The sequence below is a fragment of the Danio rerio genome, chromosome 20, assembly GCF_049306965.1.
Source record: "Danio rerio strain Tuebingen ecotype United States chromosome 20, GRCz12tu, whole genome shotgun sequence".
In the NCBI taxonomy this organism is placed as follows: Eukaryota; Metazoa; Chordata; class Actinopteri; order Cypriniformes; family Danionidae; genus Danio; species Danio rerio.
In genome coordinates, this window is record NC_133195.1 from 25987085 (window position 1) to 26006549 (window position 19465).

The window sequence follows — 19465 nt, forward strand, 5'->3', positions numbered from 1 at the left end:
TACGAGTCACTTTTAAAAGATGAAGTAAGCAGGTCATCAAAAAAAAACAAAAAACGAATACAGTCACAAAATCGGACTTGACCATCAAGATCTGCAGTGTAAATGCAGCCAAAATGAAGCATTTGGTTTGTGTTTTGCAGGGATTTGTTATCGAGCTGCTGTTGACACTAGAGGCTGGGATAGACACTCTTGCTGAAACAATGAAGAGCTACGACCTGCTCACTGCAATCTCACAGTAAGATGACAAATCATTTGAATTCCTTGTTATGTGTTACATTTATCTTACTCAAACTCAAAGTGCTGTTTCCATCTCCTCCAGGGCATCCCATGATCCTCTGCATGGCACCAAATTTGCCAATAACAGAAAAAGCACGGGTCAGCTGAACCTCGGCAGCAGTTTCCTGCATGCTCATTACAGCCACGCTCGCAGCAACTCTCTGCGTGCCAGTCTGATGGGTGAACGCATGGGAGACCGACGCCGCAGCAACACCCTCGATATAGCCGACCGATTGGGTGGCAGCCACGGCAATCTAGCCCGAACACGAAGCTTATCATCTTTACGAGAAGGTGGCGTTCGTGGCGATGGTGGAGGAGGAACTGGAGGAGGCTCTGGTGAAGTGGTCCCGCAGACCGACCCCACCAACCTGATGGCCACAGTCTTCTGGATTGCGACCTCACTGCTAGAGTCTGATTATGAGTTTGAGTACTTGCTTGCGCTCAGGCTGTTGAACCGACTGCTGGCACAGATGCCCCTGGAGAAGGCAGACAGCAGGGAGAAGCTGGAGAGAGTCCAGGGCAAGCTGAAGTGGTACAACTTCCCCGGCCTGCTGACGCTCTTCTTGAAGGGCTTCACTTCAGCAGCCACACAGGAGCTCACCATTCACCTTCTTAGCAAACTCATCACTGTGTCCCGACACACTCTCATCGACCCCTCACAGCTAGCAGGTACAGTTTTGTTAACGTTTTAATAAGGGATGCACAGAAATTATTGGTACAAAAAACGTTAAATTGGATGGCATTTATTGGCTTTAAAGGTAAATAGCAGCATCGTCCTGATATGGAAACTAATGCTGATGTGTTTCGCCAGTCAGATGATGGTGTGTTGATTAAAAGCATGCATTTGTCTGTCAGGAGTGTTTGGACTAAGATCAGGTCATTTTTGAGGTGAATATTTACCTGGATGAGGATTTAGATTCACTTTTTTAAATTCCTGACTGGTGAAAATGACTTTGTGATCAATATCCATCAATAAGCCTCTGTAGCATTTACAGTCTGCCCCACGTCCTAATTCTCACCCTGTGAGGTGATTGGTTCACATGAGGGCACTATAAACCTCAGAGTAGCCTAATAAAAAGAAAGTAAAGCGAACAAATAACATAGTCATGTCATAATATCCTAAGTTTGATTTGAGTTAAATGATTAGTTCACTCAATAATGACCATTCTCTTATTAATTACACACATTCATGTTGTTCCAATCCACTGAAATCTTTTGTTCATCAAAGACCAATTAAGATATTTAGTACAAAATCTAATAGATCTCTGATCATATACAGCAACTGTCCCAAGAGGTTTAAGTTTATTAATATGGAGCTTCAGCAATACTTTTGTGTGCTAAAAATGACTTTGTTTTGGCCTTCTGCATCAGATCAGGCTGCGCATTTATTACGAGCAATATGATGCTTGTGTGCCACACTGCTAAATCTAATGGCAAATGCCTTGTATTGAACTTAGTACACACACACACACACACACACACACACACACACACACACACACACATGCACACTGATGACTTGACAAGGAAGAGAAAACAAAGGGGGAAAAATCTGTATTGACAGATTTTTTTTTTTTTTTTTTTTTGCCACACAAAAGTGTTCTTGGAGCTTCGTATGATTATGATGAACTAACTCTTAAATTTTCAGAAAGGAATTTCATGGATTTTGTGTCTTGACCAGTCATACACCATTTTAATTGAGAATCTGCTCTTTTAATCCTTTTTTCTTATGGTTACCAGTCAGCCAAACATTCAGATATTTCTGTTTAGAAGTGAAACAATACTTTGTGTTGTTATATCAAATGTCTGATATGATTAGGTAGTCATAATCTGCGTCTTTTGTGGATTAAAAATCCCAAACCTGTAAATTAACACATCAGCAAATAATCCAATGTGCATCTGCAGTTTAAGTATCTCAGATTTAGTTTAGAATGTGGGTACTGAAAACTAAATTTTAACTTATTTCCTGTTAGGTTTCCCTCTGAATATCCTGTGCCTTCTGCCGCATCTGATCCAGCACTTTGACAACCCCACGGGGTTCTGTAAGGAGACTGCTGATCGGATCGCTAAAGTGTGCGCTGAGGAAAAGTCAGCCACTCTGGCAAACCTGGCACACATGATGAGCCTGTACTCCACGCACAGTTACTCGCGAGATAGCACCAACTGGATTAATGTGGTGTGCCGCTACTTGCACGACGCCTTCGCTGAAATCACCTTTAACCTGGTCACGTACCTAGCTGAGGTGAGTTTGACTGACGTAGCTTGAGTTATACCATTGCAATTAAGTACTGAACTGTTGAGATGTTTATTGAAGTATTTAATTAAATAAATAAATATATACTGTATATAAACTACACTACTGTTCAAAAGTTTGGGGATGGCAGGATTTTTAAAATTATATAAAAGGTCTTATTTTTAATACTTCTTTATTTGAATGAATACATACAAAGTGCTATTGTTAAATATTACACTTTAAAATGTTTCTCTACTTTAATATATTTAAAAATGCAATTTATTCCTGTGATAGCAAAACTGAATTTTTAGCATCATTTCATTTGCATCGTTATTAGTATCAAATGATTGTTCAGAAATCAAAAATTAGTTGATGCTAAAAACTTTTTAATAACTTTATATCTTGCAAAAAGTGTGCTGCTATATGTTATCCTGAAAGTTTTAATATATATTTTCAGCGTTCTATCATGGATAAGAAAAAAAAAAACATTTAAAATGTGTTCATGCATTTTTTCCGGTTAAAAATATTTGTTTTTATTTTAAAAAATCTTTCTGACCCCAAATACTTAAACAGCATTGCTTAGTTTATATAAATATATTTTAATATCTTGTTATCTTTTATTTATCATCTTTTATTTATTTATCTATTTAAATCTTAAAACTGCAACATAATAATGAGGTCACTGTGCTTTCATATACGTTGGTGCTCAGTATATTGTAATCTGTTCTTCTGTTATAGTTGTTGGAGAAAGGACTGAACAGCATGCAGCAGTCATTACTGCAGATCATCTACAGTCTACTGAGTCACATTGACCTGTCTGCCGCTCCTGTCAAGCAGTTCAATCTGGAAATCATGAAGATCATTGGCAAATATGTACAGGTATATATGATGACCACTATTTCCGATGTCAGCACTTAGTCATTGCAGTCACTTATTTTAGTATTAATTTCCCATTTTAAGAGAATATAATACTTAATGTGTATTCAAACCTGTTTTTATGTGCATCTTTGAATATCGCATAAAAGATGCTTAATGGAAATAGCAAGATGGCATCAGTTTTGAAAATGTGCTTAAAAACAGTATGCACACAATTGAACAGAGAACACAAAGAACTTTTTATCTGGTATGTAAAAATGTGCATAAACTACAATGGAAATACATTTACAGAGTAAATTCCAGCATGCGCCTAAAAAAAGTAATGTGATAACAATAATGGGTGCTGCTATAAGACATTCTAAAATATCTTGGACATTCTTAAATGTAATATCTCTCAGCCAAAGTCCATCATCATAGTGGTTTGATGTTATTACCTCCCAAAACTGTTTTGAGCGGCTTTGCTCCCAAAGAGCGGTCTCATGCCTCTAAAAGCTTCTACGTGTTCATTGCGTTTTGTCTTCGTCTTCTAAAGTGCATGTAATTTATTAAATAAGAAAAAATTCCCACAGTGCCTTATCCTATTGCAACAATTTCCATCTTTTTGATATTTGGTGCTAGTTTATCAGGAAGTGATGATCTTTGACTCATTGGATGGAAACGGTGCAAATGTGTGATGTTTCAATTTAGTGCATAAATCTAATTTGCATCTTTGGACAGAAACATAGCTAATGTATGTTAGTGTGTAGTAATAGAGGGTGGGCTTTGCTGTAGGATGTATTTGTTGAAATTAAAAGCCTAGGGGCCGTTTGCTATAGTTGGAATAAAAAGCTGTATCATCGCTTTTTTACTCTGTGGTCTTTATTTTTTTTGTCTCACTAGTTCCTGAAGATTACATTAAGAAAAAAGAGGAAGGTTTAGTGAAAGTGGTTCAAGTTTTTTTTTGTTTTGTCTGTGTTACCACAGAGCCCCTACTGGAAAGAGGCCCAGAACATCCTAAAGTTAGTGGTGTCCCGCTCTGCGAGTCTGGTGGTTCCTGATGAGGTGCAGCGTTCTTACAGCACAGAGTCCACAGGCTCCCCGGAGATCGCTTTCACTCGCATATTCAATAACTCATCCAAAGAACTGCCAGGAAAAACACTGGACTTCCACTTCGACATCTCAGAGGTGCTATGTCTGCTGTATTCTTTGTCCTAAGCAGCTTTTATTTTTTACGTGAACTATGGTTCAAATTGTTTGGGGTCAATAAGATCTTTTAAATTATAATTTTTTAATTGTTACTTTAAATTTCGGAACAGTATCTAATGTAAGACCTTCCTAACGCTAAAAAATATTTCAAAAATTCATTGTTTTTATTTCAAATAATTATTTTTAACATGTTATTTAAACATTATATTCATTACAGAATTAGTTTTAAAATTGATATTAATAAATGTTTGTTGATCCCCAAATCGGCGCATCAGAAGGATTTCTGAACGTTCACAACAAGTAATAATGGAGTAATAATGCTGAACATTTGATAGAATAGTAAACAGTTATTTTCAAATAAATATTACTAATAACTTTTTATATAATTACTTTTTTTTGTATTCTAACAAAGTAAACAGATTGAATGTTGATTGAAAAACGTTCGAAAAAATAAACACCCCACACTTTTGTATTGTGTTGTGCATGTGTATTGTAATTCCTTTTAAATCATCATAGTAGCTCATTTGATGGTGTCAACCTTATGTTTTTACACTTTACCCTTAGACGCCTATCATAGGTCATAAGTATGGAGACCAGCGAAGTGCAGCGGGGCGTAACGGAAAACCACAGGTGATTGCTGTGACAAGAAGCACCTCCTCTACTTCGTCTGGCTCCAATTCAAATGGTCTGGTGCCGGTTAGCTGGAAGAGGCCGCAGCTCTCGCAGGTAATGTCAGCTATGAGAAACATCTGTCAATTCATAATTATCCTGCTTTATATGGTTTGCTCTGATTGTAACATAAATGTTGTTATCTGTTTCTAGAGGAGAACTCGGGAGAAACTAATGAATGTCCTGTCTCTGTGTGGCCCGGAGTCCGGCATGCCTAAAAACCCTTCTGTATGTTTTTATTCTCATATTCAGAACATTTGTTAAGCTGCATAATCTCAGCTATGAGCTATTAAACCTCTTTTCCGTAGGTGGTGTTCTCCTCAAATGAGGATTTGGATGCAGGTGATCAGCAGACCAGTCTGATCCCCACTGTAGAAGAAGTGACACGGGAGGAGGAAGCACAAGCGGAAGATGCAGGAAGTGAACAGCAGTTTGGCGTCTTCAAGGACTTTGACTTCCTGGATGTGGAGCTGGAGGATGGAGAGGTGAGCACTGATGTCTTGGATAAATTGGCACGAGTTTTGAAAACTTGTAAAGACTGCTTGATAAGAGACAGAATCTCTGAAGTGAGTCTCATTTTACTCATAACAAAAACACTACATGAAGAGTATAGTATATCTGTGTATTTCTCTGACATCACCTGCGTCTGTTTGTGCATCTCCACTGTATCTCACTGTCTAAGCTCTCCCTAACACTTATCTTTTTGTCCTCTTTTGCATCCAGGAGCTTCAGGTAAGTTTTAAGCAGTGTTCAGGGAAACGTTTGTGTTATATGCTTTCTGCTTGTTAAATCAAACACTGTTTCCAGGTCCAGCTGTATATTGAGCACTCTTTGTTCGAATCCCACATTTAAGCTAAGCTTTCATAAATTCATGGAGCCCCATATCTAGATGATTTAATAAAGATGAATCCCCTTTTAGGTTATTTTAAATTTCGGTATGAAGATAAAGGATTAGGGTATTTTCAGTAACATTGCAGTACACCAGGGGTGGCCAACCCTGTTCCTGGAGAGCCACCTTCCTGCAGATTTCAGTTGCAACCCATATCAAACACACCTGAACCAATTAATTAGGACCTGAACACCACATGATAATTACAGGCAGGTGTGCTTGATATGGGTTGTAACTGAAATCTGCAGGAAGGTAGATCTCCAGGAACAGGGTTGACCACCCCTGCAGTACACCATGAGTGTATATAAGCAGGGGTGCACAAAACTTTTTTTGGTGCTGTACTCAAAGGAGTGCCTAGAGATGATGCTCAGTCATCCTCTTGTATTCATGTATAAACACCTATTTTTCTCATTCTGAAATATATGTGCATATGTTATATATTTTTCTATAGTTGAAATTTAAACAAACTTCTATTTTAAATATGTGAATATGCAAATCACATATTTAAAATACAAGTTAAATATTCCATTGTCTTAGATTTTAAAATGCGGGATCAGCTGGTACTTTTACATTTGGCTTGAGTGCCTGGCTTGCAAGTTTGAACTTTGGACTTTAAAAATGTTTAGTTTTCAGCATGCGGCACATTCGTTTATTTATCATGAATGTGATGTGTTTTTTGGTGAAGATGAGCAGAAGTTATATAAACCTTATCTTTGCTTGTAGTTAAGCATGTCAAAAAGCGAGTGATTATACACATAAATACACTGTTTGACCAGTTCATACGTGATGAATTGTGGCTCGCTTCTGTGATTTGCTGCAATATGAACCTTCCTGGAGTTGGTGTGGACTGAGCTTCAGACCACCCCATTCAGACAGATTCTGGCACCATTTATGAGTGCAACTGTGCACATGGAAACCAACTTTATTTTACATTCTTCCTCCAAACCACAAGCAAGCTTATGTACAATGTCCCACGTAATTTGAATCACATCAAAACAAATTAAATAATGCATCAAAAGTGCTTCTCTACTACATACTATTACTATTACATACTAGTTATGTGCATCCCTGTATATTAGCATGGATTTTTTTGTGTATATCAGTCTGGTTTTTGCTTTTGTGATCTGAGTTGGGCCTGGAACCAGTGATGCGTGACATCAGACTTGAAAAGTGGATAAATTATAGGCCTATTTATTCTTCTGAAAATTTGCTTCCTTTTAGCAAAGATTTGTTTTTGCAATTGAAGCGAAATATATGAATGTGCAAATGGTTTATTTTCATTCCAATTAGAGTATAAAGCATTGTTGTGTCGTTCTCCATCTTCCTCAACCCCGCTGTGCTCTGTGGTTGTGCGTATTGTACTGTGTTTCACGTAGTCATTTTAAATTTGTATCATCTTTCTGTAAAATTCATACAGCGTTCAATGCAATGTTCATCTGCTTCGCTTTTATTTGCTTTTTCCTGTTCCTCCTGCAGGGGGAGAGCATGGACAACTTCAACTGGGGTGTGCGGCGTCGCTCTCTGGACAGCATTGACAAAGGTGATGGTGACACCCCGTCTCTGCAGGACTGCCAGTATTCGGGCAGCACGCCCAGTCTCATCCAGCCGGAGGACACCGATGAGTCATCTGAGGAGGAGGTACTGAGCGCTAGCCAGATTCTCACCCGCTCCAACCTCGTAAGTCCCCTCTCCTCTGGGCCCCCTTCACATAGGGGGCACCGGCATGGTGTGTCTGTGCGGCAAATTGGGCTTAGATGCTGCTGCGGCCTACTTAGGCGGGGTTAGACGCTTGCTTTCTGCATAACCCGCATTTTCAGTGTCTAAAGACACTCTCCCTGCCGCCCAGCCAAGCAAACTATTGATTTTTAGTACTTCAGAGCCCCTCTCTGACTTTTAATTCCTTTTTGAATTCTCTCTTTTATTTGTTTTGTGGGTAAGTAAGGTGATGGGGACCATATTTCTTTCTTTCTTTTAGTGATCTATTAGTTATTCAGAGTAGCTTTAATGCAAGGGTTAAGCTGTTTTGCATTCACGATGTACTGTAACTGTTCAGATACTTGATGCATGATCTAACTGGAAGGCCCACACAGAATCTGCACACAAACACAATTCTGCATGATTAAGACAAGTTTGATACCTTGGTCATTCCTACAAATCACAATTTGATTATACTTGTAGCTTAAAAACAAGAAGAACACTTATTGATTGTTTTTTATTGCAGGTTTGTGGCTAAACAAATCAACACCTTACACAACTTTGTAGGTTGTGTTTTAAAAGATGATTTAAATGAAGATTGATGTTTATGCACACTTTTGATTTCCAGCCTTTAATTCAACACATTTTGATAGGGATGCACAATATATCGGCAGCCATATTGTTATCGGCCGATAAATGCTATTTTTAATTTTATTGTTATTGGTCCGAAGTCAAAATTAGGCTGATATCTTTAAGCTTATAGGTTACGTAGTTGTACAGAACTGCCTGCCTCACACATGTGTGGGTCAAACTAGTTCAGATTTGTCCAGTGCACTAAAATGGAGCTTATCTCAGACTGTTTATTCCTTCAAAGTCTGTCCTTTCTTTGTGTGGTATTGCTGTGCGTTAATGTCTCAGTAAGTAGCTATATTCCTTATCATTGTACATGTGTTTGTACATGTCATTGTGTATTTTGGTTTAAACACATCAGTAAAAATATTACATGTGGAAACTTAATAGCAGCGATGCACACGTGCTAAACAACTTGTTGAGTTGTTTGTTATCTAATATGATTATTTGTTCTTGTAAGGTAGCTCTGAACTGCCAAAACACCCATCAAAACACTTTTTCGGACTTTACATATTTGTACATCTGTACATTACTGTAACAAGTTTTAATTAAGAACATTTGAGCTGGTTCTTCTATTCTTAAAATACTTTTATTTTACTTGTTTTTTTATTAAATCCCATTTTTATATTTATTCTATTAATTTTATGCAACAGTCAAGTTGCATGTTATTTTGCTATGCGAAGAAAAGGAAATAATTTATTTTTGGCATGCTGATTTATGTTTAATCATGAACATGGGTGTGTATAATCATCTGGCAGTTATGAAATTATTGCTTTTTTTTGCTTTGTGTAGGCTATTCAGTTCATAAGATCAGTTCATACTTGAAGCTTATAAAAGAAAATCAGTTGTTCACTATATAGAAATATAACATTTTGAAATATTTCTATTTATTGGCTATAGTATATCGGTTACCCGCTTCCAAATCTTAAGAGTTACCGGTTATCGAAATCGGCCAAAAAATCCTTATCGTTGCATCCCTACATTTTAACAGGTTTAAATTCCCAGAAAAGAGCACAATATGATAAATAAATCCATTTTCCATATCCAAATAAATCAATCGCTTGTGGGCCTTCTCATTTTTAATTAAAATCTTTTTCTGCATGAATGTTCAGATGCAGACCTTATTATTTTTTTCTTTAAAAGTCTCCTCGATTTCTATATTTTCACCCTTTTGCTTGCTATGGGGCATGATGAGCTACTAAGCAGAGCTAAAGATCCTAATATGCTGCTGAGTGAATGTCATCTTCCTTTTCCTGAATTTTTTTTTTTTTTTGACATTTTATTTCTACACTGTTTGAATAGTAGTAGAATGTAATTGGTCTTGCCAGCCTTACACAATTTTTTGGCATGCCGCATGAAATATTTGAAATACTTTTCATAGATCTATTAAGCACGCAAGCAGAACAACACTTAGTGATGCAGCATTTTATTTTTTTAAAGCAAAATATTGAATTTATTTTTCTTCCCACACAGCTGAACAGTGATTCTGCAACCGACGATGCCATATCCAATCACATGGATTCCCTACAGCAGTCGCAAGAGTCTTCCAGTAGTGTCCTGACAGAAGAGGCCACGCCCACCCCCCTGCTGCACCGCCCAGATAGCCCCGCCCACGAGACCGCCCGCTCTGACAGCAATAGCAGCCAGTTGCCTGAGGTGGGATCAATCAGGAGTCTCAATAATAAATTATGGTGCACGGGTGCTATTTAGCCAATTTGCTTTTCGCTCTTTTGTGACGTTACCTGGTGCTGTTTTCTTACCTATCAAATTCCCCTTATCGTTCAACGATATGAAGCTTTTAATGCTGCTAAAGTGTTACCAAAATGTGTTGCGATTTGAAATATTTGGCTCTTTGTTTTCTCTGCCAAATTGCTGGCGCATGTTGTCTTTGTCTTGCACTGGGTGTTGCTTTATGGGACATTGGATAATGATTGATTACTTTGATGGTGGGGCTTGCTTGCCTGCTTGATGTGTGATTGGGGGAGAGATTTTCATCAGGGAAAAACATACACCTCAGGCCTGCTGTGCTAGAACTACCTCAAATTCGGTCCCAGAAAGGTTGAAAAACACACTTTAGGCTCTGAGGAAGAACAATCACTGCTCTCCACGGATCTGCGATCTCATCGTGAGTATTAGTGAAAAATACCCCACCACTCTGAGCTTTACAAGGGATGACAATGATCATTTACTCACCCTCCAGTTGTTTTTTATTCCGTTGAACACTAAAGAAAATGTTATAAAGAATTTTTGAAACTGGCTGCCATTGACATCCACAAATATGGTGGAAGTCACGTTTCCATTACTCTTTAATATATTTTCTTCAGTGTTCAACAGAATATAATACAAACAAACTGGTGTGGAACAAGTAGAGGATGAGTAAGTGAGCTATCTCTTTAAAAGACCTCAAACATGAGTGCACATTTTGTTTAGTTTGGTCATTTGTATTGCATCATCCCTGGCTATTTTTCATGGACTGGTTTTAGCAATGTTTATTAAATGTCTGTTTTCCAGCCATCAGCCTTACTCTAGATAGCATCTTCAAGAGCATGGAGAGTGTCTAAAAATACAGCTTGAGATGAGCTTAAACAGAGACGATAGATGTATGTTGATATTGTTTTTAAAGCCCTGTTATAGGAGTCATTCACCTAGGTGTCATTATTTGCTCACTCTCAAAATCTTTTCATTGAAACACAAATGAAGTTAGGTTTTTATCATTTTTTTCCATTAAATGGAAGCATAGTGTCCATATGCTGTCAAGCTCTAAAACTGACTCTAAAAAAATCTTGATGATTGAATTTTTAAAGTTTTTTATTATTATTATTGTTAATTTAAAGGTGCAGTAGGTGATCTGCCTAAATGATAACTGTTAGCACATTATCTTTGAAGCACAGTTCCTCCCCTGCCTTCCAAAGCCACACCTCTTGAAATCACAAACACGCACATTAAAGATGAAAGTAGACAACCCCCTAGATCATGTCATTTGCCAGTTAGAAAACTTTATAGTACTTTACAATACTACAATTCAGATTGAAAAACTATTATAATTAGTTTGCTTTCAGTTGTGTAGCAAACATAATTTGTCATAATGTGCATTATTTCATGCATACAAGGATCGCTGGTCTCACTCTCTCCTTCGATTTGTCCTGAAGCGACTACTTAGTGGTTGGCTGGCGGCGTGCAGGAATTACACTTTTTACTAAGCCATACTTGATTGCTATTTCAGAGTAGCTTGGTAAACAATATCCGCTTGTTAAGTGTGATGTCACGCGAAGCGACTTCCGGGTCCAAGCGCTCTATTCAACTGAATAGGGAGACTCATGAAATGGTGATAATAAACGTTTACAAAGCGATTCAATACTTTCGAAAATCACGGTCGCAATATATATGTCCATGCATAATATCCAATGGCCAGAAAGTGATTCTTTTTTTTATAAATTGTTAAAATTTTGGTATTTGTTATGCAGCAAGCCCAGAGATTGTTGTGTACACTATGACTTTATATAAAATTAACTTTAATGTGTGATAGGAATAAAACGTGATCATAAACGAATGATTTCTCCACTCAATTGAGTGGCGGCTTGGACCCGGAAACAGTATTATATACTTCTCCAACACGTCACCACTTAACAAGCGGATAGGGACTGCATCACAGGCTGTAATTTTTCATAAATAACCCATTGTGAATATAAAACCAACTTTACCTCAGTAAAGAAGAGTAGGCAGAATATAGCGATTTACTTCTGTTTTGTTGTTCAACTAAATAAAAATCGACATTATCGTTGCCGTAAAACGAACCTTATCAAATTGAAAATAGTCACATCAATCGATCTCCAGAGGATTTCAGTGGCTGAACAACACTTCTGTGCATATAACCCATTCATAACACAACACAATCTACATCAGCTTTGCATGACTAAAATACTTCAAAAATAGAGCATCACCTGTCTAAAAGAAACACTTCACCCATGGTGTCGTCCTTCCTCCGTCGTGCAAAAGTAACTTTAATATTGATTCAGCATTTGTTTTTACTGCTGTCACTCTTGTCCACGTGGTCGGGGCTCGCATGAACGCGCATTGGCTGATATGCGTGAACAGAAGTGTGCAGATGTACAAATCTATATTTGCTGACAGACAGTTTGGGCTACTTATCAGAATTATGAGAATTGACAAATTTTAATTGAACGAACATTATTTAGTCTTATACCCAATATATAAAAATACATATAAACACATTTAGATCATTTACTTTTAATTATTACCATAGGACTGTGAAGAGACTTTCAACCAGCACAACAAAGAAATGTTTTTAAAGACAATAACCTACTGCACCGTTAATCATAGCATTTAGAAAAAATTGTAATTAGCTTATTTGTATCTTAAGGCTTCTGTTTAATTCTAACAATCTTTTGTAGTTTTTGTGAAGTACTTTTTTTTAATTATTGTTTAAATTTAAATTTTTGTTATTGTTTTTAATTGTGGTGCCTCAAATGTATTTCTGTTACTTTCACATATTAATTTTAGGACTTTTTCATTAACTTTCATGTTGGTCATTTCTTTTTTTATTATTCTTTTTTGTTTATTTTATTATTTATTTATTTATTTATTTATTTATTTATTTATTTTTTTTTTTCAAAATTTGGATTTGCTTGAAACACAAAGACTTCTAAATATATTGCTTGAGTGCTTTGGATATACGTTTTAGAGCTTTTTTAGTTTGGTTTTGAAGCTTGACAGCTCCTGACCACTCACTGAATGGAAAGAGAAATATAAAGATATCAGTTTTGTGTTTCAGAGTCAAGCCTTTTCTAAAATCAAAAGAGTGAAAGTGATGATGATGTTTTTTGGAGGTGTGGGTGAACAAACCTATGAATTGAAGAGCGTCCAGTTCGAAGCAAATAAAAACAGATGCACAGCCTGACTGAGAGAACATTAAAGACTGCTTACAGGCTTTATCTACCAATGTTACTAACACTCAACTAACTGCTGAAACCTATTGATGTTTAAATGGCAAACACAAACCTGTGTTGAACGTGATATTTCTTTGACACTTTTAATAGGTCAGCCTTCATGCATAAAACCATCCCCGTTGAGCTGATTTTTCAGTTAACATGAAGCTGTGTATGTCCCATTTCATAGCAGAAAACTCCTCTGGTTGATGTTAATGAATGAACAACTTTTGATCAGTACTTACTCTGTCCAGCCAAGAGCAGCTGAGTTCAGTCATACCTCAATATCAGTTCAAGGGCATCTGGTCTGTCATTCTCCAGCTCTTAGCTTAATGAGTCCAGATAAAACCACTGATGGTCTTACTCATCTGCTTGGCCACCACAGCCAAGAACGCCTAAAAGCTTTCTGTAATACTGGCTCCACGCCACCCTTCCTTCTTCTGTTAATGCATTGCACTCATAAATAGGAGGAGGAGGAGGAAAAAGAATCTCAAGTTCGTTCAATTAGGTTGTTTCTTTTTTTTTTTTTTTGCTTGCTTGTCTTCTTTAAATAGTTTTGAATAAAACATGAGTCTGAGATGGAGCATTTTGTTCCCATGGAGGCTTTACCATCAGTCATGCCGTGTGCTGGAATTTGTCTTGATGACAAATCGTCCATCAGAGATCTGGACATCATGTGACTTTGTTCCCGTTTGCACAATGGTTGAACGGATGCACATTTAATAAAAATAATTAGGCAAAAATATTAAACAAATGAAACAAAATATGAAGATGAGTTATAGATTTTACTTTTTCGTTTGAAGTAGGCAAAATTACAAATGTGTGTCGATTAATTTTCAAAATATTTATTAATTTGGTCATATTAGAAGTAATGTTTTTGCTGCATGTTTATTCACTAAACTGCACATTTATTAAGTTGACATTTGAGCGAATTAAATTTGGCTTTTTATCAGCCATTGTCCACACTTTATAAAGCCATGTACACACTAGAGTTTGTGCTTGCGAATTTCTGTCATACGATGTTTCGAAAAGGGAAAAAACAATATGATTAGATGTTGATAAAAGCGAGTGATTGGTCCATATTTTACATTTCTTTACAGAGAGGTCATGTTTTGATCTTCTAGTGGTCTTAAGCAATCACATGATGCCATTTTGCAGATCAGAGTTTACCAAGCTTAAATTTTTCAAACGCAGCAAATAGCGCAACTTCTTGCATGAGCTTGCGTTTTTTTTTTCTGCCGCATTCGCGTACGTATGAATGAAAGTCTATGGGGCGAAATGTGCAGTCTGACTGCGGCTTAACACATACATGTTTGTATAAGTCTGTATATGTCTATATAATCTTCCAAAAAAATGTAAAAATCCATTAGCTAGTTATATTAAATAAATGTAATTATTGTTTTTACCACAACAACAAACAAACAAATGAACCAATTAAAGTTTTTTTCCATGGTTTTGCTACAATAACCATAGTATTTGTTGCAAACAGTGGGAATACAAATGGTAATCTAACTCTAAATGGCAAAAACGTGGTCACTATACTTTTACTACAATCAAAGCATAGCTACTTTCATACACCTTTTGTAATTAAGTAAATATCATAAATAATCATTCACTACATTGTAAATTGCATTTAAATTTAAGACTTCTGTAAGTATTCATGCAGTCCTGATTGTTCCACATGTTATGAGGCTCAGGGTAAAGGTGTTTGATTGATTTTATAGTCAGCTGCTATTTAGCTCGGTGCTTGGTGTGATTTATGAATGGAGATACAGTGGGCCATTTAATATAGATCCTCTGATGTCACAGTTTTATTCCTCCGCTGGTCACATTTGCATCGTAACTCAATGGTGAAAGATTAGCCCCATAACATTATTGATCCCCCTCCCCTTTCCTAATTGAAGCGCTCAATTTGTGTCGCAAAGCCATTTTGTGAGTGGCAATGCTTAAGAGTCCCTTGGTGATGTACACTCTAAGTGTAATGTTCACGCTGCCCAAGTTTGAACTCAAGTAAATTTCTGTTTCTGCAGCACAGTTCTGTACATATACGGTGTACTTGTATGGCAGTGGGTCTGCTTGGTGCTTATTGCATGAAAAATGCTTGATAGTGAGTTAGTGTTAGTGATGCATGATATTGGATTTTTGCATTTATCCGATGAGTTGAAATTCTTTCATTTTGACCAATAGCTAGTGCTGATAACCATACTTTAAGCGTATTTTTTGTTTGTGTTTTATGGAAAAATGTTCATTTGCGAGGGTCATTGTTTCATTTCATAATGTATCAAATCAGACTTGTGATTTTACTGCTTAATAATAATAATAATTAATTATAATAACATTTACTTACATTTATATAGTGCTTTTTCTATTACACAAAGTGATTTACACAATGGGGGGATCTCCTCATCCACCATCAGTGTGCAGCATCCACCTGGATAACGCGACGGCAATCATATTGGCCCAGACCACACACTAGCTGATTGGTGGAGAGGAGAGAAAGAGGAGATTTCAATTATGAAAGAGGGATGATTAGGAGGCCATGATGGACAGAGGCCAGTAGGCAAATTTGGCCAGGATGCCGGGGTAAACCCCTACTTTTTTTCAAAGGACACCTGGGATTTATAACAACCACAGAGAGTCAGGATCTCGGTTTACCATCTGCTCTGAAAGACTCACTAAGCAGCATATAGAGTCCCCTTCACTATACTGGGGTGTTAGGACTCACACAGTCCGTAGGCTTAACTAACACCATTTCCGGCAGCAACCTAGCTTTCTTATATGGTCTCTCATTCAGTCACTGACCCGGCGCAGCCCTGCTTAGCTTTAGTAAGCGACCATGTGTGAGTTGCAGAGAGCTAAATAAGGATTCATTTCCTATTTACAACTAAATTTTGATGATTCCAACACGGCACCACCAGGTTCCAGTGCAGGTAACTTGGGGACAATATTGTAACGAAAAAGTGTTAACAGCAGAAATTAAGTTGATTGACAGTAGGGCTAAACAATATGTTGCAAAAGTATCGTTATCGCGATAATAGTATATGCTATACTTGTATTGCAGACTTTCATAATTACATTTATGTTATGCATTTGTTTATCTAAATATGACCGGATCAGATGGGGCCATACTATCAAACCCAGAGCTGAAAATAAATACTTATGGTGGGGGTCGATGTGAGAGGAAAATAACAATAGCCAATCAGAGTCAGAATATCTAATATCTAAAGTTCATTCTATCTAAAAAGATCTTAGTATCATTTAATAAACAAATGATTTAAAAAAAAAAACAGCTAATTAAAATAGCGTTTTCCTAGGATCACAATCCAAGAGTCTCCTTTTGGTCAAAGATTTAGAACAACCTTATCACGTATCTTCTTTGTGTAATTTGCATCAATTTTCAGATTTCCAAATTGATATTGATAATATTGTTCTAATATCATGCATCTCTAATTGAAATGAGCATTGAAAAGAGCTTGACCAAAAATACAGTTTGCTCTATTTTTATCATTATTTCATTCTTTATTATGTCTGTTTGCAGGATGCCAGTGTAACAGCTGGGGATGAATTAAGCAGCAGTGTCAGTGAGGATACGGGGTTTGGCAGTGCCCCCCCTCTGCCCTCAGACCCCCCCGAGCTCTGTGACTTACATGACTCCCAGGACCCCACAGACGACCTGGATCCAGCCCCACCACCTCCACCAGCCATGGACAGCCCGCCTGGGTCCCTCTTTGATGACGAACCAGGGATTACACCCTCCGTCATAGACACCACGTTAGACTCCATGTGTGAGGAGGAGACCGTCCTGCCACTAGTTTTGAACTCGGCCCCTGATTCAGTCTGTGAGGATGATGTGACACTCGCTTTGAAAGAGCTGGACGATCGGTGCGAGGAAGAAGAGGCAGATTTTTATGGACTTTCCAGGTTGGTCTATGATTTCTGTTGCGGTAATTCATAGGGTGAATATTTGACTCAATGATCGGTTCTGTTTAAAAAACTTTGTTGTTGTATGCTGCCTACAAAGATAGCTCCCTTTAAAGGCAGCATCCAAACCAAAATGAAACCTAAAAAGTTGATCTGAACACTCACTTGTTTTCTCGCATGAAAAATAACATCCATATGTAATCATAAAAATTTGAAATCATGTATAGTAGTCTGCATTTGAAGTTGATCATTATCATTAAAGACTTCCTAAAACCTAAACAAATAACCATTTTTGTTTTGGGACAACTTTGGTGTCCAACTTTTGATCCTCTTTAATGTTAGATACTCTAGTTAGTACTTTAAAAAAAAAAAACTTTCATTTGTTCCTAATAAGTGCTTATTGACATAGTTGTAAACTTATAACAGCTTTCTACATCCGTAAGGGGTTCAGTATCATAAAGACTTTGTTCTCAGGCAGATGTTTTAAAATCTAATTTCAAGGTTTATATATGAGATTTAAAATAAATTACATTTCTTATGTTAATCAAAACTGCGATTATTAGATCAAAAATACAATTAAAGCAATACTTTTGAGTGAGATAGTTAAAAATAACGATTTGGTTTTTTATTTAAATACAAAAATGTAAACGTTTTACTATTCAATTTACTTCAGTAATGGCATCTCGAGGAGTTCGGTAATGTCAAGACCCTATTGCATGTAATAAATAGAAAGTACTAGAACAATGCTTTTTTATAATAGATATAATTCGTAACATTAGCATTGTCTTAATTTTTGTTTAACTTAACTTTGGAGAAAATGTAAATATATTAGTTTCTTTCATTAAAAAAATAAATAACCTCAACATTCAAATGGTTACACATATACAGAAACTATCAGCATAATGTTCATGGTTTCCGCTATTCATTCTTCCATGGCGGGACGCCGAGCAAGAATTCATCCTGCCACGGCTAAATTACAGCTTCTCATTCAAAACATTTTCTTTTTTTAATAGTGGGTAATAATTGCACCCAAACGTATTAAAAGGTAAGTGAATTATAACAAAGCGAACTTTTCTTTAACCGCAGTAGTGCTGTGCGTCATTTGTTTAACCCTTTAAGGTTAAGAGCTGACTGACTTACAGGTGCATGATGCGTGAGGCCAGCAAACAGGACGTATACCCGTTTCACTTTACTTCAGGACGCATTAATATCGCTCAGTATGTCTATTAGACACATTCATAAATATTCCTAGGAAATCTAATAAATGCACTAAATCGCACTTTAGCAGCGTTTATTTGAGAGCGCACAAGAAGATCTGCACGCTCTTGAAGCGGCTCATATTTGAGGGGGCATGCAAGAAGTTTTGTGCACGAGCAAAGGAAATCGGCGGCCAAGCAAAAAGATCCCCATGCTGTGGGCTATTACATAAATGCGATATTGACTTCTAATACTGCGCTCACAACATTTGTCTTTGAAATAACGCTACAGGTAGTTGGTAGATCTGTGTAAAAAAAAGGCCTGCCACCACAGCTGGAAAAAATCCTAGAGGAAACACTGCTGTTGTTTTTAAATATATTTAGAAAATATATTATTCACTGCAAGCAATATTAAAATCTTTTGCAGTTGTTTCTTTTAAAAAACCATTTTGGACCATTTTTACAGCTGTTTATTACAGTCAACTTTTCATCAGTTTGTCTGAGACCTTAAACTTGTGCACTGTTCAAATTTACTAGCCTTTGTAATGTTAGGGATGAAAACATCCACTGAATTAAACTGCTGTTAAATGCATCAGATACATTTTTCTTTTTTCTTTTTTAATTTTTTTTTACATATATCTGTTAATCAACCTCAGTCCTGAACAAATCTCTTTTTTACTGCCAAGTTTACAAATGATGTCACTAAATTGGTGAAAAAAACTCACAAAATGACGTATTTTCAATATAAAAAGTAATTATGGACTGAATTTTTTCAACCTTTTATCACAGTCTTGGGCATGTGACTGATTAGTAACAACATTGACTTTGCATTGTTCATTTTCATTTTATTCTCCCCAATTTACAGTTGGTGGCTGTTTTTGTCCCATTGACTTCCATTATAAGCACATTTGATGGTACATAAATACACAGTGTTTATTTTTTTTAACTC

At 36.8% G+C, this 19465-nt stretch overlaps 1 protein-coding gene across 51 annotated transcripts in view; it reads left to right on the forward strand.

Moving 5' to 3' along the window:
* The window catches only part of fryl (furry homolog, like), a 168839-nt gene that overhangs the window by 131831 nt on the left and 17543 nt on the right, over positions 1-19465 (forward strand). For 17 of the 51 annotated variants that reach the window (XM_073932693.1, XM_073932695.1, XM_073932692.1 and 14 more), the window contains 11 exons: positions 141-235; positions 320-945; positions 2250-2518; positions 3248-3388; positions 4349-4549; positions 5135-5296; positions 5393-5467; positions 5548-5724; positions 7605-7805; positions 9927-10109; positions 16938-17320. In XM_073932693.1, coding sequence (XP_073788794.1) covers positions 141-235; positions 320-945; positions 2250-2518; positions 3248-3388; positions 4349-4549; positions 5135-5296; positions 5393-5467; positions 5548-5724; positions 7605-7805; positions 9927-10109; positions 16938-17320 — 2513 coding nt within the window. Of the gene's footprint in view, positions 1-140; positions 236-319; positions 946-2249; positions 2519-3247; positions 3389-4348; positions 4550-5134; positions 5297-5392; positions 5468-5547; positions 5737-7604; positions 7806-9926; positions 10579-16937; positions 17321-19465 lie in introns of all 51 variants that reach the window. The other 34 variants (XM_073932691.1, XM_073932699.1, XM_073932698.1 and 31 more) reach the window with 4 other exon arrangements.